This window comes from Mustelus asterias, chromosome 1 (genome assembly GCF_964213995.1).
Source record: "Mustelus asterias chromosome 1, sMusAst1.hap1.1, whole genome shotgun sequence".
In the NCBI taxonomy this organism is placed as follows: Eukaryota; Metazoa; Chordata; class Chondrichthyes; order Carcharhiniformes; family Triakidae; genus Mustelus; species Mustelus asterias.
Genome location: NC_135801.1, coordinates 40,207,097 through 40,231,707, shown reverse-complemented (window position 1 = coordinate 40,231,707; position 24,611 = coordinate 40,207,097). Strand labels below are relative to the sequence as shown.

Sequence of the window (24,611 nt, the reverse complement as noted above, 5' to 3'; positions counted from 1 at the left end):
GTCAGATTTGATTTCTAAATTGGTTTTCTCATCCTGTTTGTCAGGTGGCAGTAAGCTGAGATCTCATGGCTCCAGACAGTCGGACCTATCAGGCTCTGCATCCTCTCTTGGAAGTGAAAACAGTAACAAGAATAACAATGCACCACGGACCTATGGGATAGGTGGGGTTGTTGTGTAAAGAAAAATGTACCAGATTGGTGGGGGGGTTGTGAGAGGTGGTCAGCAGCCTTAGGGTATTTAAGTAGAACACGAGAACCAACTGACATGTTGAAACAAGAATTCTAATTAGTCAAGAAATGTATGACTAGATGACAGTATAATTATGATTGTTTGAAAATTGCAGTATCCAGTTTTGACCTGGATAATTAAGGAACCATGTGGTAGGCCAGAGAAACAAGTGGAAAATTAAAAATCAAGAGTATGCTGAACATTGAGAGATTACCATATAAAATAACATGGTTAATTTTCAGAAACTGGGTGCAGTGACAATTCGAAAGGAAAATGGTCACATAATATGTATGAAGCTTTCCAGCATTTTCTAAAACAGGATTTTATCCTTCTCCAATTAGGATTCAATTGCTTTATATTGAAATTTATTTGTTTTATTTAACAATTCACCAGTGATGCACCCTGAGCTACAACCAGCAGAATAAGGGGAAATAAGATGTAACCACCTCAAACTTACCTTTTTGTAAATGCCCAAATGATTAAGTGATGTTTAAAAAGAAACATAAGTAAATGTTTCATGTTCTGCATCAAACATTAAAAATGCAGGTGAAACCTTTTTTAAAAAACATAGTTCAGTGGATTGAGTGGATAATATTTCTAGTTGCCTCAGTTCAATTGTGAAGATTGCATGAAATGTTTTGGAACAATGTCAAATGCAATGATTAATCCCACTGAAAATTAAATCGCACATTGGGCTGAATTTAATGCAGCCCATTGTAGTGGAAAACATAGCGGCCAAACCCAATTGATTGTGGGAAATTCAGTCTCCCGGCAGTATCAAAAGTTACCCTGATTAAGTGGGAAGGCAGAAGGGGCCAATATGAGATTCACAGCTGCTGTGACAGTATGTCAATTAGACTCATTACTGAGCCAATTAACACTACCACAGTAATTTAGTGCTGGCTCAGGGAATTAACTGGGGGCCACTTGGCTTTCCTGTGCCCTCAGAAGCCCACCCAACAAACACCATGGGATTTGTCAACAACTTCCCAGAGTTGGTCCTTCTGTGTCTGATCGAGGGTCCCAGCTTTGGGTAGGAAGGATGGCCACTGAAAGCCAGCCCCCCCTTCCTTTGCTCCTGACCTCCTTCCCCCACACCTCCTGACCCGCCACCCTGTGACCTCCATCCTTTCCTGACTCAACTTTGGCCTGGGGTATGCCTCTGGTTGATGCAGTGAAGTGATGCGATTCAGTGAAGCCAGCAGCCACCACTTCTGGGGCTATGACAATGATAATCTACTGGCCTCTGTTTGACAGCTCGCACTAAGTGGGATTGCCGTTGCTGGGGACCCTAATTGGGAGGAAGGCCTGTCAGTGACTACTTAGGTGCCTGAAGGACACTTGAATCTATCAGGCCTTCGCCATGGGACTGAAGGGGTTTCCTGCTGGTTCTCCAACTGGTGGACAAAACTCCCATCAGTTACTATTGTTCTTGTATTTGTATGAAAGTCCTCAGCCCCTGCAAGAAGTGCAGTATTTGTGAAATCATAGCATGGTTACAGCACAGAAGGAGGCTCATTCAGCTCATCCTGTCCGTACCAACACAAACCTTTCCTCTTCAGGTATTTATCCAGTTTTCTTTTCAAAGCTCTGATTGTGTCTGCCTTCACCCACTTGAGATGGGTATTCTTAAAAGAGCAAGCTGACATACTGCAATTGGGAGGTAATTGTTTTACCTTGCAGTCCTAAGCTGTTGAAACACTCCCTTTGTTTGATATTCTAGGCTTACAATATTTCCATACTTGTAACAATATTTAATTGATTTCATGTTGAAATTTTATACTGCCATGAAAAGGCAACATTACCTTATCTAATGCAAATGTTCCAGCACCATCATTTATTTTTAAAATAGTGCATCAATACTCAACATAAGATTGGCAAACATTTGATAAAGCCCTGTTAAACAGCATGAGTTTTTATGTTCACATCTCTTCCATTTTATCTTAGATGCAGAATTCGCTTTTCATTAACAGATAGAGCATTTGGTCCCGAACAACATTGTTTTTCCCTTGTTTTTTGTTTTCTGAAGATCTTTTATTCTGAGGCCTTCCTCCACTGTACTAAATCTGTTTTGATTTTATACTGGTCCAGTTTTAATTGGTACAGTTGATATGAACCAATATTTTAACACTAATGAAGCTCGGAATTTTTTTCCCTCCCAGCTCTTCCAAGTGCGTAACTGGCATTAAAATTTGACTGCTGAGTAATTGGCCTTCTTTTCTCTTTTCCAGGCTTTGCATTAGCACCAAGTGCCACTGCAGATAATTTTTCAGACTCTGGCCATAGTGAAATTTCCTCCCGCTCAAGCATTGTCAGCAATTCCTCTTTCGACTCAGTATCTGCCAGCCTTCATGATGACCGCCGACAGCGACATTCTGTCAGTGTTTTGGACTCAAATTTAGGCTTGGGTATAGAAAGAAGACTGGAAAAGCGATCAGCTATTGATCCAGATCAATACTGTATAAGGTTGGAAAGGTTTTGTTGTGCTATGATTTGAAGTGCTGAATTGCAGAAAATTATTTGCTTAAGTGCTTGCTTCGTTTGAGTCTAAGCTTGCTGCTAACTTAGTGTCATTTAGGCTCTGACTAGGTCATTTAGTATTGTAGGTGAAAACATGCAGTCTGTCCTGTACTGCCTTTATCTGATCATAGGAGAAACATTGCCATTGTGAACAGTGGCAGTTTCTGCCAAACAACTCCCTGATGACGGGACTGGGGGCATTCTGGCCAAGTTTGCCGATGATACAAAGATAGGTGGAGGGGCAGGTAGTATTGAGGAGGTGGGGAGACTGCAGAAAGATTTAGACAGTTTAGGAGAGTGGTCCAAGAAGTGGCTGATGAAATTCAACGTGGGCAAGTGCGAGGTCGTGCACTTTGGAAAAAAGAATAGAGGCATGGACTATTTTCTAAATGGTGACAAAATTCATAATGCTAAAGTGCAAAGGGACTTGGGAGTCCTAGTCCAGGATTCTCTAAAGGTAAACTTGCAGGTTGAGTCCGTAATTAAGAAAGCAAATGTAATGTTGTCATTTATCTCAAGAGGCTTGGAATACAAAAGCAGGGATGTACTTCTGAGGCTTTATAAAGCACTGGTTAGGCCCCATTTGGAGTACTGTGAGCAATTTTGGGCCCCACACCTCAGGAAGGACATACTGGCACTGGAGCGCGTCCAGCGGAGATTCACACGGATGATCCCAGGAATGGTAGGCCTGACATACGATGAACGTCTGAGGATCGTGGGATTATATTCATTGGAGTTTAGGAGGTTGAGGGGAGATCTGATAGAAACTTACAAGATAATGAACGGCTTAGATAGGATGGACGTAGGGAAGTTGTTTCCATTAGCAGGGGAGACTAGGACGCGGGGGCACAGCCTTAGAATAAAAGGGAGTCACTTTAGAACAGAGATGAGGAGAAATTTCTTCAGCCAGAGAGTGGTAGGTCTGTGGAATTCATTGCCACAGAGGGCTGTGGCGGCCGAGACGTTGAGCGTCTTCAAGACAGAAATTGATAAATTCTTGATTTCTCGAGGAATTAAGGGCTATGGGGAGAGAGCGGGTAAATGGAGTTGAAATCAACCATGATTGAATGGTGGAGTGGACTCGATGGGCCGAATGGCCTTACTTCCGCTCCTATGTCTTATGGTCTTATGGTTTTTTGTCTTAATTATGAGGGTTAGGAGCCAATTTTTAACATTCACAATTACGATCAGTGACTATGATGTCTATAATGCATCTTCCCAGTAAACACCACCAAACAATACTTTCACTAGTAAATGACTTTGACTTCTGGTGACATTTATGTAATTTCAATGTAGTTTATCTATCTGTTTAGAGATCAAGGATAGTTACTTTACTCAACAACAACTTTATATTGTGTATTTATATTGTGCCTTTAACGCCATAAAATGTCCCAAGGTGCTTCACAGGAGTATTATAAAGCAAACTTTAAGCCACATAAGGTGATCTATTGAAAGATGACCAAAAACTTGGTAAAAGACTTGTGCTTTCAGAATCATCTTAAGGGAGGTAGAGCCATAGCGATTTAGGGAGGGTTTTCTAGAGCTTTAAGACCTTAATAGTTGAAGCTATGGATACCAATGGTGGAGCAATTCAAATTGAGGATGCTCACGAGACCAAAATTATTGAAGCACAGAGGCTGTGAGGCTGGAGATAGAGTCGATATAACAACTTGAAAAGTATGAGAGTTAAAATCTAGGCTTTTTTCTAACGTGGAACCATTGCAGGCCATCAAGCACAATGGTGATGAGGAACAGGATTTGGAGTAAATTAGGGTATGGACACTGGAGTTTTGGATGATCTCAAGCTTATGGAGGGTAGAATGTGCAAGGTCAGCCAGGGAATGCATTGGAATAGTCAAGCCTAGAGGTAAAAAAAAGGTGTATAAATATTAGTGGGGGTTGAATATAGACCCCCAAACCGTGTTTGTGATACTGAGGATGGCATTAAACAGCAAATTAGAGATGCAGGCGATAAAGGAGCATATGTAATTATGGGCAACTTTAATCTGCATAAAGAGTGGGGTAATCAAATTAGAAACAATACCATAGAGGAGGAACTCCTGAAGTTTGTCCGGGATGGTTTTCTGGACCAATACATTGAGGAGCCAATGAGAGAACAGGCCGTCCTAGACTGGGTATTGTGTAATGAGAAAAGAATAATTGGCAATCTCGTCGTGCAAGGCCCTTGGGGACGAACAACCATTATATGATAGAATTCTTCATCACAATGGTGAATGACATAGTTGGTTCCGAAACTAGGGTCCTCAGTCTAAATAAAGGAAACTATGATGGTATGAGGCACGGGTTAGCTATGATGGATTGGGGAATATTACAGTGGATCGGCAATGGCAAACATTCAAAGAGCATTTGGGTGAACTGTAACAATTGTCTGGTGCAAAAATAAAATGGAAAAGGTGCCAAACATGGTTTATAAAGGAGCCGCTGATCTAGTGGTATTATCTCTAGACTATTAATTCAGAAACTTATATTCTGGGAACCCGGGTTTGAATCCCGCCATGGCAGATGGTGGATTTTGAATTTAATTTTTTAAAATTTGGAATTAAGAATCCACTGATGACCATGAAACCATTGTCGATTGTTGGAAAAACCCATCTGGTTCAGTAATGTCCTTTAGGGGAAGGAAATTTGCCGTCCTTATCTGGCCTGGCCTACGTGTGACCCCAGAGCCACAGTAATGTGTTTGACTCGCAATTGCCCTCTGAACAAGGGTAACTAGGGGTGGGCAATAAATGCTGGCCAGCCAGCGACGCCCATGTCCCACAAATGAATAAAAAAAGGAAAATTAGGGATCATCTTGGATCCAAGAAGGAGGCATGCAAATCGACCAGAAAAAAAACCGCAGCCCTGAGGATTAGGAGCAGTTTGGAATTAAGTGAAAGAGGACAAAGGGATTAACCAAGAAGGGGAAAAGCTTAAGGGGAACATAACTGACTGTAACATCTTTTAGATGTACATGAAGGGAAAAAGATTGGTGAAGACAAGTGTAGCCCCCTTACAGTCAGAGACATGAGGAGTTATAATGGGGAGCATAGAAATGACTAACCAGCTAAATACATACTCTGGTTCTGTCTTCACAAAGGACAACTCAAATGACGTACCAGAAATGTTGGGGAATATGGGGTTTAGTGAGAGGGAGGAACTGAAGGAAATCCCAGATTACTTAAGGAAGTGGCTCTGGAAATAGTGAATGCATTAGTGGTCATCTTCCAAGGTTCTATAGACTCTGGAACAGTTCTTGCAGTTTGCTGGGTAGCTAATGTAACCTCACTATTTTAAAGGGAGATAGAGAGAAAACATAGAATTATAGACCAGTCAGCCTGATGTTGGTGGTGGGCAAAATGCTAGAGTCCAATATAAAAGATTCAATAGCAGAGCACTTGGAAAACACTGACAGGGTCAGATAGTAAGCATGGATTTACAAAAGGAAAGGAAAATCATGCTTGACAATCTACTGGAATTCTTTGAGGATGTAATTAGTGGAGTTAATGGGGGGGAGCCAGTGGATGTGATTTATTTGGACTTTCAGAAGGCTTTCAACAAGGTCCCACATAAGAGATTAGCATGTAAAATTAAAGTGCATGGGATTGGGGGTAGTTTATTAAGATGGATAGAAAACTGATTGGCAGACAGGAAGCAAAGAGTAGGAATAATCAGATGTTTTTCCAAGTGACTAGTGGGGTACTGCAAGGATTGGTGCCCAGGTCCCAGCTATTCATAATGTATATTCATGATTTAGCCGAGGGAACTAAGTGTAATATAACCACATTTGAAGATGACGCAAAGCTGTGAGGGTGAGTTGTGAAGAGGCTGCAGAGATGCTTCAGTGTGATTCGGACAAGTTGAATGAGTGGGCAAATTCATGTCAGCATAACGTGGATAAATGTGAGGTTATACACTTTGGTAGCAAAAACAGGAAGACAAATTATTAACTGAATGGCAATAGGTTGAGAGAGGGGAAATTGCAATGAGGTCCAGGTATTCTTGAACACCAATTGCTGACAGTAAGCATGCAGGTACAGTAGGTGATGAAGAAGTCAAATGGTATGTTGACATTCATAGCGAGAGGATTCGAGCAGGGATGTCTTACTGAATTTATACAAACTCTTGGTGAGACCACATCTGGAATATTGTGTGCAGTTTTGGTCTCCTTATCTAAGGAAGGATGTTCTTTTCTATAGAGGGAGTGCAACAAAGGTTTACCAGACTGATTGCTAGGATTGCGGGGTTGATTTATGAGGAGAGATTGAGATGGTTAGGATTATATTCACTGGAATTCAGAAGTATGAGGAGGGGGGCATCTCCTAAAAACCTATAAAATTCTAACAGGATTAGACAGAGTAGATGCAGGAGGGATGTTCCCAATAGCAGGGGAGTCACAGTATGAGGCAATGGGGTAAGCTATTTAGGACTGAGATTAGGAGAAATTTCTTCATCTAGAGAGTGATGAGCCTGTGGAATTCTCTTAACTTAGCTTTTCGGTTACCTTCCATCTCCTCCTTTGGCTCAAATTTGAACTCTGATCTCTGGGCGGCACGGTAGCATAGTGATTAGAGGCGGCTCAATGGCACAGTTGTTAAGGGTGACACAAGTGATTAGCACTGCTGCCTCACAGCGCCAGGGACATGGGTTCGATTCCTGGCTTGGGTCACTGTGTGGAGTTTGCTCGTTCTCCCCATGTCTGCGAGGATTCCCTCCAGGTGCTCCAGTTTCGTCCCACAGTCCAAAGATGTGCGGGTTAGGTGGATTGGCCATGCTAAATTGTCCGTTAGTGTCAGGGGTAAATGTATGGGTTTGTGGGGATAGGATCTAAGTGGGATTATTGTTGGTGCAGGCTCAATGGGCCAAATGGCCTCCTCCTATTCTATGATTCTGGATTACTAGTTCAATAACATAACTACTTTGCAGCTATTCTCTTACAGGTTTGGGCTGAGGTAGATGCCACCTCCCACCTTAGCAGCAAAACCAAAAGTAGACATGCCAGAACTTCTGGGCAACAATTGTTGGTGGCATTTTTTTCCACTATGTTCACCATTTCAGATAGTAAGGCTGTGCCTATGAACTTGTCCTCATAAAATTTACAATTCAGGCACCCAAAAATAAAGGGGGCGATCTTACAAAAAAAGTTCTAAGTGCCGAAAAGCATGAAAATGGGAGAGTTTCAGACCCTTTTTTGGAGGAGGGAAAAAATCAAATCTTATGGCGCCTAGTTCAAAAAATAAGCCGCAATCTGATTCACGCCAGCAGGGAGAGGGACTGGGGCCTATGTTCGCCAGCAAGCCAGCTGCAGACTGCTAGAAGGCACTTTGCTCATGGGTGCCCCTCCCATCCCTGTACATCGCTGTCCCTGGTCACGGTCTCGTTGCTGGGAACCATATGTGATCCTCGTCGGTGACGACCTCCACCAGCAAGGCCATTAAGGCAAGTAGCCCAGACGATTACATCCTGGGCTCACTAATAATATTAAAGTTACGTTTTAAATATTTAAATCAACCTCGCCCCCTTCGCCAGCAGATTGCAGTAAGATTGCAAGAGGCGTCAAACCAGGCGGGGATCCCGGTTTTTAGCCTCTCGCGGCTCGCCATGCTGATCAACCGGCGTGATGAGCCGGTGAGATCGTGTTCCCAGAGTAGATTTTTGTACGAAGCCACTGCATCAGTGTTATGTGTCCTGGGCCAATTAGTTTATTTGGTGCATTGTTCTATGTCGTTTGTGAAGTTTCAGCATTGGAGTCTTTCAGCCTGAACAACAGTGATTACTTGTTTCCTCTATTTGATAATGCCCAAATCGCGCATCACCTAAGATGATAGGGTGGCCTGGTAGATTAATGTGTAGCCTTTTCAACTAGGTGCTTGAGCTATGTCCAACACAAATGTTTAGAAAGTCCCCTTTATCATTCCCACAGTTTAGCCATTTCAATGCAGAGCAGAAATTTTAACTTGGCAGTCCCATTCACATTCTTGAGAAGGCGCAAAGGGTGAACTGAGAAAAGAAAATACAGTCAAGGTTACTTTATGAACTCGGGGTGAAACTTAATTCAAAGTTAAGGGAATTTTATTTTGCATTTGATCATTCTGCACCATTGATTTGGTTCACCTTAAATGCTCAAAAGCCTCATATTTTACATTATTTTCTCATTTGGGTTTCACTACATCCTATCCAGAAGGATAGAATGACTGTTTATGTTCAGGCCATGCAAAATATGCTCCTAAATAAAAGAAAATGCACCAAAGCTATGTAGGCATTGGATAGCATTCATTTTCTGCATATCACTCTCAGGATTCTTATGCACCTTGCATTCACTTGGTACCTCTCGCAAATCGGGTCAGTTTAGATTTTTATTAAAAGGTTTCATCTTTTTTCATGAGCTTGTAAGTGTTTAAAAAAGTTACAATTCAATGAAGGATAGAACTGGACTCTAATTTTTATGCATTTGCAAGCTTTTATTTACAGAGGCAAATATTACACATTCTGTGGCTCTAATCCAACAGCAGTTTCAGCCTTCTGTAATATATATGAGCACAGGTTAATCCCCAGTTAGTTCTCACCACCTATATGTAATTAAACACCTCAATATTAAATTAGCAAGGGCTTCCTGTGCTGTGTAACATCAACTGGAACACAAAAACAATACTGCGGATGCTGGAAATCTGAAATAAAAACACAACATGCTGGAAATACTCAGCAGGTCAGGAGCATAAGAGAGAAACAGTCAATTTTTCAGCTTGAGATAACCTTTCATCAGAACTGAAGTTAACTGTTTCTCTCCACAGATGTTACCTGATCTGCTGAGTATTTCCAGCTTTATTTTAATATGTCAGCTGGAATTCAACCTGTTTCAAGCCTGTCATTATGGTTCTGAAATAGCTTCCAAGATAATTATAAATGTGGCCAAAATGATTTTTCTTTGAGTCCATCAGACTGTGGTCTCTTATTGGCACTGCTCCACTGTTTTTTTACTTAATTTCTCTCTTTCTTCTTCCCCACTGCCAATAATTAATTTAGGATTGGGAAGTCAGTGAATTTGGAATGATGCCATAAATCCACCATGGTACTGATGCTTCTGTAGTAATTTACATTTAAGGGGCCTAATCAGGGGCTATATGATCATTAGAATTCCTTTTCTTTAATGAACGCTGTGATAGTTGAGTTAGCCCTCTTTTGCTGGATGCTGGAGATCCCTATAAATGGTGCCAGAATTAAGTTAATATTGGGACAGTTGACATCTCTGCCATTGGGATTGCGAGATCTTTGTGGGCAACTTTCTACATGGTCAGTGGCAACTGATATTACTTTGCTTGTGACCGCAAATGGTGGGCTATTATTTTTTTGCCAAATTTAAATCAATGCTTTCTCCTCTTTAGTTCTTACACACCAACAAGCACTGAGGGCAGAGGAAGTCTATATTCTGGAGAAGCAGTACTGTCTTCGCCGAGTATGGAGGAATTAACCCAGGACCAGGGCGACCGAACTTCCCTTGATGCGGCAGACAGTGGTCGAGGAAGTTGGACTTCCTGTTCAAGTGGATCTCATGATAATATCCAAACAATTCAGCACCAGAAAAGTTGGGAGACACTCAGTAGTTTGGGAAATCTTCATTATGAGAACTCTGCTGAAGGAACGGGACTAACAACCATATGGGCTTCAGGTAGCCAGATGGACCAAACCATATTCTCTGAACGTGGCACAAAATTCAACAGGCAGAGCCAACCTCGAGATGGCATTGACCATGCTCAATCCAGAAACAGCTGGGCATCAACTACAGGATACTGGGCAGAGGATTCTGAAGGTGATACGGGAACTATAAAACGGAGAGGTGGAAAGGATGTAGCAGTTGACTCTGAAGGAAGCAGCACAGCATTAGCTCCAGAAGATCCTAAGCAGAATGTTAGGCCTTCTCATATAGCAGTATCTTCATCCACAGCAAAAGGTCTCATTGGTAAGTATTACATAGAATTTACAGCACAATTCAAAGCGTTTAGCATAGCTGATCTGTACTAGTGTTTATGCTCCACATGGGCCTTTTTCCATCAGAATCAGAGAAAGCATCAACAAATAAGACAGTTCTTTTCCAATAAATTTTAATTTCTGAAAATTACAATATGATATTCTTGTACTTAAAAGCGAACTTCCCCCAAGACACACTATTTACCAGTTCAGTCCCAGCTCCATTACCATTACTGACCTTGCTCCCAGAAGATATGAAAAAGAGAAAGGATTGGATTATTTCCATTTTTTTTCACCTCCATATTCATGTTCTTGCCAATGGAAAGGGATGTAGGTACTGTTCAGTGAAAAGCCTCGGAAGATGGGTTAGAAACAAAAAGTAATTGCTTTAACTTTGACTTTAATAGAGCAATGGTCCATACTTTTAATACATTTGAATTCCTCCCCTCCCCTTTTCTATAACCTTACAGCACCCACTTTATGTCCCCCAAGGGGATGGCCTCTTGTGCTCATTTGTGTAAAGTATAATCCCTGCATTGCAATTTACTTCCTGTGCTCCGGAAGCTTTAGCCTGTGTCCACTGATGAAGATAAGCTGGTTTTACAAAGGAAACAGAAATATTCAAAATATTAATTGTTACAAATGTTTGTGTGCAGAGCGGCAGTTGGCGTGAAGAAGTCTTGAACCTTTTACACGTTTTATTAATAATGCAGATTATCCAAATATAAACATCGCCACTAAACTGGTTAATGGTAGTTACTGATTCGTCTTTTATGCACATGTGAAAAATAGAAATGTTGATAACAGTTGCCAGGAAAATCAGTTCCACAAAGTAAATCAAGTAGAACTTGAATTTACTGTATAATCTGTGTATATTATGCTTTCGTCTGTGCACTTCCAATGCCATACATTGCTCCCAAAAGGTGGGATTGGCAGATGCCTTTTCCCAGACCCAGCGCCTTCTGACCCTGGTTTGAAATGATATGCACTGAAGCACATGGGAAGAAGAAAACCGATATCCTCCCACTCTGCTCCATATACCAGACCACTGATTAGTATGCTATGCTGTTACGGTATATTAACAAATTGGCCTTCATCAAGTAATGGATGATTTATACACAGGGACAATTTGTGATTCTTTGGTAATAGATTAATTCAACATCATTTAAAATCAAGTATCTAAAAGCTACTTTGTGTTTTTTTTATTTTTGAGAACTGATGGTTGACTTGATAAAATGAAAGCAGGCCCAAAATTAAATTTACTACAGTATCTTTATTTTACTATTGAGTTTTTAAAGTATATTTCAATAAGATTCTTGAACAAAGCTGTACTAGAGTCCCAGAGCTTTATTCATTCAGTTAGATTTTAGAAATGATCTAACTTTAAAGTCTTCTTTCTATTTAATTATTAATATTGACAGGTTTTACACTTTCCTGACCAACCATCATTTTGAATTTTTCTGCCCTCAGCATCAACAATCACTTGCCAAAAGACCCAACTTTACGTCTTGCTCTTAGATCGCATCACTTCTATTTTTTAAAAATTTATTTCATTTAAAATTAACAAGGTTTATTTTATTGTAAACACTACATTTGGTTTTACACCTTTCCATAGATCTACTTTCAGTTCCTGACTTACTTGTATGCCACTTGAATTAGTCATCTCTAATGGTAGTGTATTGTGTTACTACAGCACGAAAAGAGGGTCGCTATCGAGAACCACCACCAACACCTCCAGGGTATGTTGGAATTCCCATTGCAAACTTTCAAGAAGGCCATCGACATCCAGGCATGAAACCTCCAGATTATAATGTAGCACTACAAAGGTCACAGTTCGTGGCAAGACCAGGTGATCCCCATGGACTTTCATCTGTTCAAAGTGCAACTACACATACAATCAGTCACTCACAGATCAGGCCTCTTAGCCGGCCTCAGTGGCACAAACCAAATGAATCAGATCCAAGACTAGCTCACCTACAGCCCCAAGGCTCCCCATCTGAGAATGATGAGGATGGTAAGTGCCAGTTTATTATTTTGATCAGTTGTGTATCTATGTTATTAATTGTACACTGGGATACTGGCTGTGCTCTATATAATCAGGATAGGCAGAAAATATGCCAGAACTCATTTATGAATACAGACGGAAATAATTTCGAGTGCCAGGTTACTTTTTACTTTATAGAAATCTAAGTTACTTGATTGGAAGATACCAAGTACTTCAGCTGAGGAATTCAGAAATTTTATATCAAAGAGAACATGTGAAAAAGGAGCAAAAGAAGACCATACAGTTGAGCCTGCTCAGCCATTCGATATGATCATGCTGGTCTTGGGCATCAACTCCATTTCTTACCTACTCCCCATGAGAGACAAAAAATCTATCTCAATCGTAAATATATTCTATGATGGAGCATCCACAACCCTCTAGGTTATAGAATTCCAAAGATTCACAACTCTTTGTGTGAAAACATTTCTCAAACCAGTCCCAAATAATTGAACCCTTACCCTGAAACTTGTTCCTGAAATCTTTGTTCGAGATTCCTCAACCAAGGAAAACAATGTCTCAGTATCTACCCTGTCAAAACTCCTTCATAATCTTAAATATTTCTAATGACATCACCTCGCATTCTTCTAAACTTTTGAGAATTTAGACTCCATTTACTTAGCTTCTCACAGGACAACCCTCTCATCCCAGGAAACACTATGAAATTTTGCTTACTGTCTCCAATGCCAATATGTTCCTCCTCAAATATGGAGAACAAAATTACACACACAACTCCAGGTGTGGGCTCACCAAAACCTGTACGATTGTAGTATGATGTCTTTAGAATCGTAGAATCCCTACTGTGCAGAAGGAGGTCATTCGGCCCATCGTGCCTGCACCGACAACAATTCCACCCAGGCCCCATCCCAGTAACCCTATATATTTACCCTGCTAATCCCCCTGACACTAATGGACAATTTCTCATGGCCAATCCACCTAACTCGCACATCTTTGGATTGTGGGAGGAACCCACGCAGACACGGGGAAAATGTGCAAACTCCACCCAGACAGTGACCCAAGCTGGGAATCGAACGCGGGTCCCTGGTGCTGTGAGGTAACAGTGCTAACCATTGTGCTGCCCTCTACTCCAATTCCCTTGCAATAAAGGCCAACATGGCACATAACTGCTTTCTGAACTTGCATGCTGGCGTTTTGTGTTCCTTGTACAAGAGCATCCAAGTTTCTCCGAACATTAGCATTTACAAGTTTCACACCTTTATAAAAAATATTTTGTTTTTCTCATGACCAATGTCAATAACCTCCATACTTCACACGTATACGCCATCTACCTTGGCCACTTATTTAATCTGTCTATGTCTCTTCTTCTGTCCTCACAGCTTGCATTCCCACCTAGCTTTGTATCATCAGCAAACTTAGATACACTACTTTCCGTCGCTTCATCTAAGTCATTAATATAGATTGTAAATAGCCAAGGCCCCACCCAGCACTGATACTTGCAGCATTCCACTAGTGAGTGCTGCCAACTTTTGAAAATGCCCCATTTATCCCTACGTTCTGCTTCCTGTCTGCTTACTAATCCTCAATCTTGCTAATGTATCACTCCCAACTCCATGAGCCCTTATTTTGTGTATAAACCTTTTGTGGCACATCATCAAATGCCTTTTGGAAATTCAAGTATACTATACCTCAAAAAACTCTAAATTTGTTGAACAAGATTTCATTTAAACTATGTTGACTTCTTCTAATCATACTATGATTTTCTAAGTACGTTGTTAAGACTTCCTTGATACTTTCCTGATAACTGTAATGTTTAAGAAACGTATGTGGCGAATCCCTAAGATTAAGTGATTTTTATTGTACCTGTATCATTTTGTTATTTTATATAACCTGCAAATTTCCAGCTTTTACTGATATTTAGCCTTAATATTTCAAATGAATTTAAATGCTGAGGAAGCTGAACTCCATTGCCTGTTCCAAAGGAGGACACTTCAGGCAGAATTCTCCAGCTGTGCTGGTCTAACAGCCAGAAATTCCTGCCCGACTGGCAATGGGGTTTCACATTGTCCGCAACTTACCCATTAAAATTCCAGTGGTGGGCAGGATGGGAGAATTCCGGCCTTTATTTCTGAATTTTTTTCGGATGTAACTGAAAGTACCTGGTTTACAGGTGTAAATTTTATCTAACTAAAATTTATATCTACTCATAGACATTTAAAATGCTGACATTAGCTTCTGTTGCTTTATAGGGACAATTTATTTGGCATACCTTTTTATAAAAACATTATTCATTAATTTAGTACATGTCCAATTGTCATATTCACTTTCATCTGATAGAATCCTTTACTAACTGCAGTGGTTTAAAAAAATTCTATATATAGACCATAAGATAAATAAAGAGATACTTGAAATAGCAAGAGCAAAAAGAACTCTTAAAAAGTGACATCCAGAAAAGAAAATGTCAGTATTTTGGTTAATTGATCAGAATTGGAAAGCTACAGAGATCTCTCCTGGAGGGCGAAATGGAGGACAGCAGAAAAAGGGGTTAACCAAAGCATTATTGGTAACGGATGTCATGGATGGTGGTGGCTGAGCTGCAGTGGATGTGTGAGGATGGCACAAGGTAGACAAATGTGACATGCCATGACAGGAGTGGCAGCATGCCAATCTGAAATGATCTGGCTAGGTTTTGCTTTCACAGTAAAAGATTAAACACTAAATATCCAAGTCTTGAATTCAGTGTTAAAATATAACTACCTTGTTTTTAATTATGAGCTTAGTTCATTTTAATTTATCCATTGATCAGCATGCTGAAAGTTATAGTATGAAACGTCACAAAGCACTTTTGAATTTCATACCATAAGGAGGTAGAGGAAAAGAGAAAAGACATCCGTGGTTAGCACTGCTGCCTCACAGTGCCAGGGACCCGGGTTCAATTCTGTCCAAGGATGATTGCCTGTGTAGATTTAGCATGTTCTCCCAGTGTCTGCATGGGTTTCCTTTGGGTACTCCGATTTCCTCCCAAAGTTCAAAGATGTGCAGGTTAGATTGATTGGCTATGGTAAATTGCCCCTTAATAGAATAGAATAGAATCCCTGTAGTACAGAAGAAGGCCATTCGGCCCATCGAGTCTATACCGAGCACAATCCCACCCACAGTTTCCATAACCCCACACATTAACCCTGCTAATCCCCCTGATACTAGGGTCAATTTAGCATGGCCAGTCAACCTAACCTGCACATCTTTGGACTGTGGGAGGAAACCGCAGCTCCTGGAAGAAACCCACGGACTCACGTAGAGAAAGTGCAAACTCCACACAGACAGTGACCCAAGGCCGGAATCGAACCTGGGACCCTGGCACTGTGGGGCAGCAGTGCTAACCAGTGTGCCACCGTGTCAGCCAATGACCCAAGAAATATAGGTTAGGAGGATTAGCAATGTAAATACGTGTGATTACAGGGATAGGACCTGGGTAAGAGTCGGTGCAGACCCGTTGATTGTAAGGTGGCGCCGGAGCGAGGTGGCTTCTTGCGAGCTGTGCCCAGCATACCCTCTAATTCTATCTTTTACATTCTACACCCTCTCCTTTCCTTCTCTATGTACAGTGTGCTTTGTCTGTATAGTGCGCAAGAAACAATACTTTTCACTGTATACTAATACATGTGGCAATAATAAATTAAATCAAATCAAAAAATTGTCTGCTTCTGCACTGTAGGGATTCTATGATGTCTGGCCAGAATGTAATGTTGATTGGGCAGGCACGCTCCCAACCCGGAAGTGCATGAAATCACGGGAGCGTGTCCCAAAGTTATCACATTCTCGTGCAATATTTTGGTTGGTGAGTGCCCACGTGAGTCAGAAGCGCGCCCACCGACAATCAAACAGGCAATTTAGCCCATTGAGGGGCCAGTTGAATATAATTTTGCCTGGTCTGTCTGCTTTTAAAGTTGGGCAGATTGATTGGCCAGGTGGCCATCACGTTTCAACTACAACCTTGATCCATGGCGGGATGAGCTGTCACAGCTGAAATAAAAATTTTAAAATGTGTATGGGGACTGATGTTTGTGCTTGATTGTGCTGCCGAGTCACTGGTAGCATAGTTTAGACATTGATATTTATTTTTCACAGGCCAGCAGCTTCCTGAGACAGCTCTACAGTAGCTGTCCTCCTAAAGGAGCACATTAGAAACACCAGCTCGCACCCTCCCTGGCAGCACTCAGCCTTTCACAGAAGCACATTTCATGCTGGATCGCTGTTAATTGGCCAGCCAGTGTGAAATTGCACTCTGGAGCCAACGACAGCTGGGAGTGTGTTTCTCTTCTGCCAAGTGTGTGCATTAAGCGAGTGAAGAATTTAGGCATCAATGTTTTTCCATATTCCTAATTTCCTAAAGGTGAGGATTAATATGGTAACTTTTAAAAATATATATTATTTTATGAAATATGAGCATCACAGACTAGTCCAGCATTTATTGCCAATCTCTAATTGCCCTTGAGAACTTGGTTCACTTGGTACAGGTAGGCCTCCATTGTTGTTATTTCTCATATGACCTTGGACAGTGAGTGCCCACTTTTCATCTGTTCAAGCCATGAAAATTGCATGCAATCTCATTTTGAGTTGGTGCCTACATATTCTTTTTACCATAGTTGGCCAGGTAGTAATCAGATGCCACAGCCCCAGGTTATTTCTGTTCTAATATTCTTGGCTTATTGAAACTCACTGGAGTACCTCCAATGGTACATTGGCTGAGTATTGACAGCCATTAGCTTGTAACCACCACCAAATAATCTTTCACCAGCAGCCATCAATCTGTGACCACCACCAACAGCCCTCAGCATGCAAACAGTCACACCATCTCTCCTCACAAATATCCAAGAACCAGCGATTATCCACAATCCTTGCAAGAAAGCTACAATGGAAAGCCGCTTGTGAGTTTAGTGACACTTCCCTGCAAGTTTTTCTCCTACCAATTGGGCAAGTCCAAAGGTCCTCTTCCCCAGGAACAAAAGGTAGAATCCTCCCGGCCTAACCAACCAAGCCTGGACAGAGTTCACAGAGGAGGTCAGCAGCTGTGGGGTTTTCCAGTGAACTTAGCTGCAGTGCTGCAAGGGGGGCAATAACCTTCTCCATTCCCCAATGGGTGGAGGGTACAGCAGCTCCTTGGAAAGGAATGTCGAGGTGACACGGGTTTGGAACTGTTCACCCTCGCAACGTTGTTTCAATGTGGCCCAGTGCCACATGCAACCGTGGCGGCATGCTGATCCATGCCATTCTGACTCTTGTGTTGAAAGAGATTCTGGAGCTGGCAGGGTATTGGGATGGCTTTTCCATCATGGACAATAAGGTGGGAGTTCAGTCACAGGAGAGTGATTCTCTTCATCAGTACACACAAAGGAAACATCAGGTGAGTGTGAGTGATGGTATTAATGTGTCCTCCAATCAACCTGGTATGTGCATCTGACTATCAATCAGAGGCTGTGACAGCCATAGCTTCTGATAGTCCAAAGAGTGCAGAAGGGTCAGGCCCATGATGAATCTCAAGTTGATGATATGCCTCTAGAGTGATCCATGATGTGACAGATGCTGAAAGTCAAATAAAGAACAAAAAACAATACAGCACAGGAACAGATCCTTCAGCCCTCCAGGCCTGCACCGATCACGTTGTCCTATCTAGACTAACAGCTTGTATTCCTCTATTCCCTGTCTGTTCACATGCCTATCCAGATAAGTCTTAAATATCACTAACATATCTGCTCAACCACCTCACTTGGCAGTGCATTCCAGGCCACCACCATCCTCTGTGTAAAAAAAAAAAACTTTCCCCCCACATCTCCACTGAACCTCTCTCCACCCCCTGTCCCGTCCCGTCACGCACTTACCCTGAACATGTGCCCCCTTGTAATTGTCATTTCTGCCCTGGGAAAAAGCTTTCAATTGTTCACCCTATCTATACCCCATATAATTTTATAAATTTCTATCAGGTCGCCCCCTCAGCCTCTGTCTTTCCAAGGAGAACAATCCCAGTTTGTTCAATCTCTCCTCATAGCTAATACATACCAGGCAACATCCTGGTTAAACTTTTCTTTACTCTCTCCAAAGTCGCCACATCCTTCTGGTAGTATAGGACCAGAATTGGACACAGTATTCCAAATGTAGTCTAACCAACGTTTTATATAACTGTAATGTAATTTGCCAACTTTTATACTCGATGTCCAATGAAGGCAAGCATGCCATATGCTTTCTTCACCACCTTTTCCACTGTGCTGCCACTTTTATGGATCTGTGGACCCATATACCCAGATCTCTCAGTGTGCCTATGCTCCTGATGGTTCTGCCATTTATTTATAGCTACCACCTGAATTGGATCTACCAAAATGCATCACCTCGCATTTAGAAACATAACATAGAAAGCTGCAGCACAAAAACAGGCCCTTCGGCCCCACACTGTCTCCGCAGTGGAGTCCAGCCCTGTAACTCAGAGGGCTAAGGAAAAGAGGAGGAAGGCGGTATTAATCGGGGACTCGATGGTGAAGGGGACAGACAGGCGTTTCTGCGGAGGTAGGCGGGATTCTCGCATGGTGGTCTGCCTCCCTGGGGCCGGGATCCAGGATGTCGCTAGTCGCGTCCCGGAAATCCTGAGGTGGGAGGGAGAGGAGCCTGAGGTAGCGGTACATATTGGTACCGCTGATGTGGGTAGGAAGGGAGAAGGGGTCATGAAAAGGGAGTACAGGGAATTAGGGAGACAGCTGAGAAAGAGGAAAGCAAAGGTAGTAATCTCAGGATTACTACCTGTGCCACGGGAAGGTGAGGGCAGGAATGGAGTGAGGTGGAAGATGAATGTGTGGCTGAGGGACTGGTGCAGGGGGCAGGGATTCAGGTTCCTGGACCATTGGGACCTCTTTAGGGGCAGGGGTGATCTGTATACAAAAAACGGGTGGAACTTGAATCACACGGGGACCAATATCCTGGCCGGTAGGTTGGCTAAGGTTACTGGGGAGAATTTAAACTAGATAGGTTGGGGGGAGGGGAGCTAGAAGAGTTGACTAGGATCAAGGAACTAATTGATGGGGTGGAGGATGCAGGGGTAAGGGGAATTACAAAATTAATGGTAGAGGAGAGGGTGCAAGTGAATGAAGGCGGTAATTTAGATAAGGGAGTAGAGGGAGAGGGTGTTCGCGACTCATCAAAGCGGGTCCAGATAAAAGCTGGAATAAGGACACTTTGCCTGAATGCACGAAGCATTCGGAACAAGGTAAATGAGTTGATGGTGCAAATCAGCACGAGTGGGTACGATCTAGTGGCCATTACAGAAACGTGGCTGAAAGGTGACCAGGACTGGGAGATGAATATCCAGGGGTATCAGGCGTTTAGGAAGAATAGACAGGAAGGAAAAGGTGGTGGGGTCGCGCTATTAATAAGAGATAATATCAGAGTAGTACTGAGGGATGACATAGGCTCTGAGGAACAAAACGTGGAATCATTATGGGTAGAGATGAGGAATAGTAGAGGGAGAAAGACACTAGTAGGTGTGGTATATAGGCCCCCAAATAATAATGTTGAGGTAGGGAGGGATATAAACAAGCAGATAAGGGATGCGTGTAAAAACGGAACGGCAATAATCATGGGGGACTTCAACATGCACATTGACTGGCAGACTCAAGTCGGTAAGGGTGGAATGGAGGAAGAGTTCTTAGAATGCTGTCGGGATAGTTTCCTTGAACAGCATGTTACGGAACCGACGAGGGAACGAGCTATTTTGGATCTGGTATTGTGTAACGAGGTAGGTAGAATTAAGGATCTTATTGTGAAGGACCCTCTTGGGTCTAGTGACCACAATATGGTCGAATTTCTGATTCAGATGGAAGAGGAGAAAGTTTGGTCCCAAACCAGTGTCCTCTGTTTGAACAGAGGGAAATATGATAGGATGAGGGATGAATTGGCTAAGGTAGACTGGGAGAGCAGGCTGGCAGGTAGGATAGCTGAGGAACAGTGGAGGATTTTTAAGGAGATCCTTTTCAGTTCTCAGCAAAAATATATTCCAGCAAAAACAAGGATTGTAAGAAAAGGGAGAACCAGCCGTGGATAACGAAGGAAATAAAGGAGAGTATTAAAATAAAAACAGCTGCGTACAGAGTGGCCAAAAATAGTGGAGAAACAAGTGATTGGAAAAATTTAAGAAACAACAAAGAGAGACTAAGAAAGCGATAAAGAAAGGAAGGATAGACTATGAAGCTAGGCTAGCAATTAATATAAAAAATGATAGTAAAAGTTTTTATAAATATATAAAAAGGAATAGAGTGGCTAGAGTGAATGTTGGACCCTTGGAGGACGAGAGGGGGGAGTTAATAGTGGGAAATGAGGATATGGCTGAGTCTTTAAATAAGTTTTTTGTGTCGGTCTTCACGGTGGAGGACACAAATAGTTTGCCAAATATTAACGATAGAGGGTTGGCAGCAGGAGAAATACTTAATACAATTAATGTTACCAGAGAGGCAGTGCTGGGTAGACTAATGGGACTGAAGGTGGATAAGTCCCCGGGTCCGGATGGAATGCATCCCAGGGTATTGAAAGACATGTCAGAGGTAATAGTGGATGCGTTAGTGATTATTTATCAAAACTCGTTGCATTCTGGGGTAGTGCCTGTTGATTGGAAAACGGCTAATGTTACGCCGCTGTTTAAAAAAGGAAGGAGACAAAAGGCGGGTAACTATAGGCCGGTCAGCTTAACGTCTGTAGTAGGGAAAATGCTGGAATCCATTATTAAAGAGGAGATAGCAGGGCAACTGGATAGAAATGGTTCGATCAATCAGACGCAGCATGGATTCATGAGGGGAAAGTCGTGCTTGACGAACATGTTGGATTTTTATGAAGATGTGACTAGGGCGGTTGATGGAGGAGAACCGGTGGATGCGGTGTTTTTGGATTTCCAAAAGGCGTTTGATAAGGTGCCCCATAAAAGGCTACTGAAGAAGATTAGGGCACACGGAGTTGGGGGTAGTGTGTTAAAGTGGATTGGGGACTGGCTATCCGACAGGAAGCAAAGAGTCGGAATAAATGGGTGTTTTTCCGGTTGGAGGAAGGTAACTAGTGGCGTGCCGCAGGGATCGGTACTCGGGCCGCAACTATTTACCATTTATATAGATGATCTGGAGGAGGGGACGGAGTGTAGGGTAACGAAGTTTGCAGACGACACAAAGATAAGTGGAAAAGTGAATCGTGTGGAGGACGGAGAAGATCTGCAGAGAGATTTGGACAGGCTGAGTGAGTGGGCGAGGATATGGCAAATGGAGTATAACGTTGAGAAATGCGAGGTTATACACTTTGGAGGAAATAATAACAAATGGGATTACTATCTCAATGGAAACAAATTAAAACATGCTACCGTGCAAAGGGACCTGGGGGTCCTTGTGCATGAGACGCAAAAGCCCAGTCTGCAGGTACAACAGGTGATCAAGAAGGCAAATGGGATGTTGGCCTATATTGCGAAGGGGATAGAATATAAAAGCAGGGATGTCTTGATGCACCTGTACAGGGCATTGGTGAGGCCGCAGCTGGAATACTGTGTGCAGTATTGGTCCCCTTATATGAGGAAGGATATATTGGCATTGGAGGGAGTGCAGAGAAGGTTCACCAGGTTGATACCTGAGATGAGGGGTTTGGATTATGAGGAGAGGCTGAGGAGATTGGGTTTGTACTCGTTGGAGTTTAGAAGGATGAGGGGGGATCTTATGGAGACTTATAAGATAATGCGGGGGCTGGATAGGGTGGAGGCGGAGAGATTCTTTCCACTTAGTAAGGAAGTTAAAACTAGAGGACACAGCCTCAAAATAAAGGGGGGTCGGTTTAAGACAGAGTTGAGGAGGAACTTCTTCTCCCAGAGGGTGGTGAATCTCTGGAATTCTCTGCCCACTGAGGTGGTGGAGGCTACCTCGCTGAATATGTTTAAAGCGCGGATGGATGGATTCCTGATCGGTAAGGGAATTAAGGGTTATGGGGATCAGGCGGGTAAGTGGTACTGATCCACGTCAGATCAGCCATGATCTTATTGAATGGCGGGGCAGGCTCGAGGGGCTAGATGGCCTACTCCTGCTCCTATTTCTTATGTTCTTATGTTCTTAAGTTGTGCCGAATATATCCCTACCTTTTAGGCCTACCTATAACCCTCCATCCTATTAAGTCCCATGTACTCATCCAGGAGTCTCTTAAAAGACCCTATTGAGTTTGCCTCCACCACCACTGACAGCAGCCAATTCCACTCGCCCACCACCCTCTGTGTGAAAAACTTCCCCTGTACCTACCCCCCCGGCACCTTAAACCTGTTTCCTCTCGGAGCAGCCATTTCCACCCTGGGAAAAAGCCTCTGAGAGTCCACCCGATCTGTGCCTCTCAACATCTTATATACCTCTATTAGGTCTCCTCTCATCCTACGTCTCTCCAAGGAGAAAAGACCGAGCTCCCTCAGCCTATCCTCATAAGGCATGCCACTCAATCCAGGCAACATCCTTGTAAATCTCCTCTGCACCCTTTCAATCTTTTCCACATCCTTCCTGTAATGAGGCGACCAGAACTGAGCACAGTACTCCAAGTGGGGTCTGACGAGGGTCTTATATAGCTGCATCATTATCCCCGGACTCCTCAACTCAATCCCTCGATTGATAAAGGCCAGCACACCATACGCCTTCTTAACCACCACCTCCACCTGCGGGGCCGATTTAAGAGTCCTATGGACCTGGACCCCAAGGTCCTTCTGATCCTCTACCGTACTAAGAGTCTTTCCCTTTATATTGTACTCCTTCATCCCATTTGACTTGCCAAAATGGACCACTACGCATTTATCTGGGTTGAAGTCCATCTGCCACTTGTCCGCCCAGTCTTGCATCCTATCTATGTCCCTCTGTAACTTCTGACATCCCTCCAGACTATCCACAACCCCACCAACCTTCGTGTCGTTGGCAAACTTACCAACCCATCCCTCCACTTCCTCATCCAGGTCATTTATGAAAATGACAAACAACAAGGGCCCAGAACAGATCCCTGGGGCACACCACTGGTGACCAACCTCCAATTAGAAAAAGACCCATCTATACACACTCTCTGCCTCTTTTGGGCAAGCCAGTTCTGGATCCACAGGGCAGCAGCCCCTTGGATCCCATGCCCTCTCACTTTTTCTAGAAGCCTTGCATGGGGGACCTTATCAAATGCCTCGCTAAAATCCATATAAACCACATCCACCGCTTTCCCTTCGTCAATGTGTTTAGTGACATTTTTGAAGAACTCCACGAGGCTCGTAAGGCATGATCTGCCTTTGACAAAGCCATGCTGAGTATCCTTGAGCATACTAAACCTCTCTAAATGCTCATAAATCTTATCCCTCAGGATCTTCTCCATCAGCTTACCAACCACTGAGGTTAGACTCACCGGTCGGTAATTTCCTGGGCTATCCCTATTCCCCTTCTTGAAAATAGGAACCACATCCGCAATCCTCCGGCACCTCTCCCGTCTCCATCGACGACGCAAAGATCATCGCCAGAGGCTCTGCAATCTCTTCCCTCGTCTCCCACAGTAACCTGGGGTACATCCCATCCGGACCTGGCGACTTATCTATCGATGCCATTCAAAGATTCCAGCACAACCTCTTTGTTAAAGTCCACATACTCAATGTTTTCAGTCCACCACAAGCCCACAGTACATCCACCCATGTCCTTCTCCTCTGTGAAAACCGAGGCAAAATACTCATTAAGCACCTCTGCCATTTCTACTGGTTCCGTACTGATTTTCCCGCCTTCACCTTTTATAGGCCCTATTCCTTCACGTCTCATCCTTTTACTTTTCACATATTTATAGAACGCCTTAGGGTTTTCCTTAATTCTACTTGCCAAGGTCTTCTCGTGACCCCTTC

General features: G+C 42.9%; 1 protein-coding gene across 17 annotated transcripts in view; it reads left to right on the top strand.

Annotated features, from left to right (window-relative positions):
• The window catches only part of rapgef2b (Rap guanine nucleotide exchange factor 2b), a 446,795-nt gene that overhangs the window by 390,437 nt on the left and 31,747 nt on the right, over window positions 1-24,611 (top strand). For 11 of the 17 annotated variants that reach the window (XM_078211679.1, XM_078211588.1, XM_078211636.1 and 8 more), the window contains 4 exons: window positions 45-161; window positions 2,460-2,694; window positions 10,131-10,705; window positions 12,407-12,727. In XM_078211679.1, coding sequence (XP_078067805.1) covers window positions 45-161; window positions 2,460-2,694; window positions 10,131-10,705; window positions 12,407-12,727 — 1,248 coding nt within the window. The remainder of the gene's footprint in view (window positions 1-44; window positions 162-2,459; window positions 2,695-10,130; window positions 10,706-12,406; window positions 12,728-24,611) is intronic. The other 6 variants (XM_078211699.1, XM_078211662.1, XM_078211645.1 and 3 more) reach the window with 1 other exon arrangement.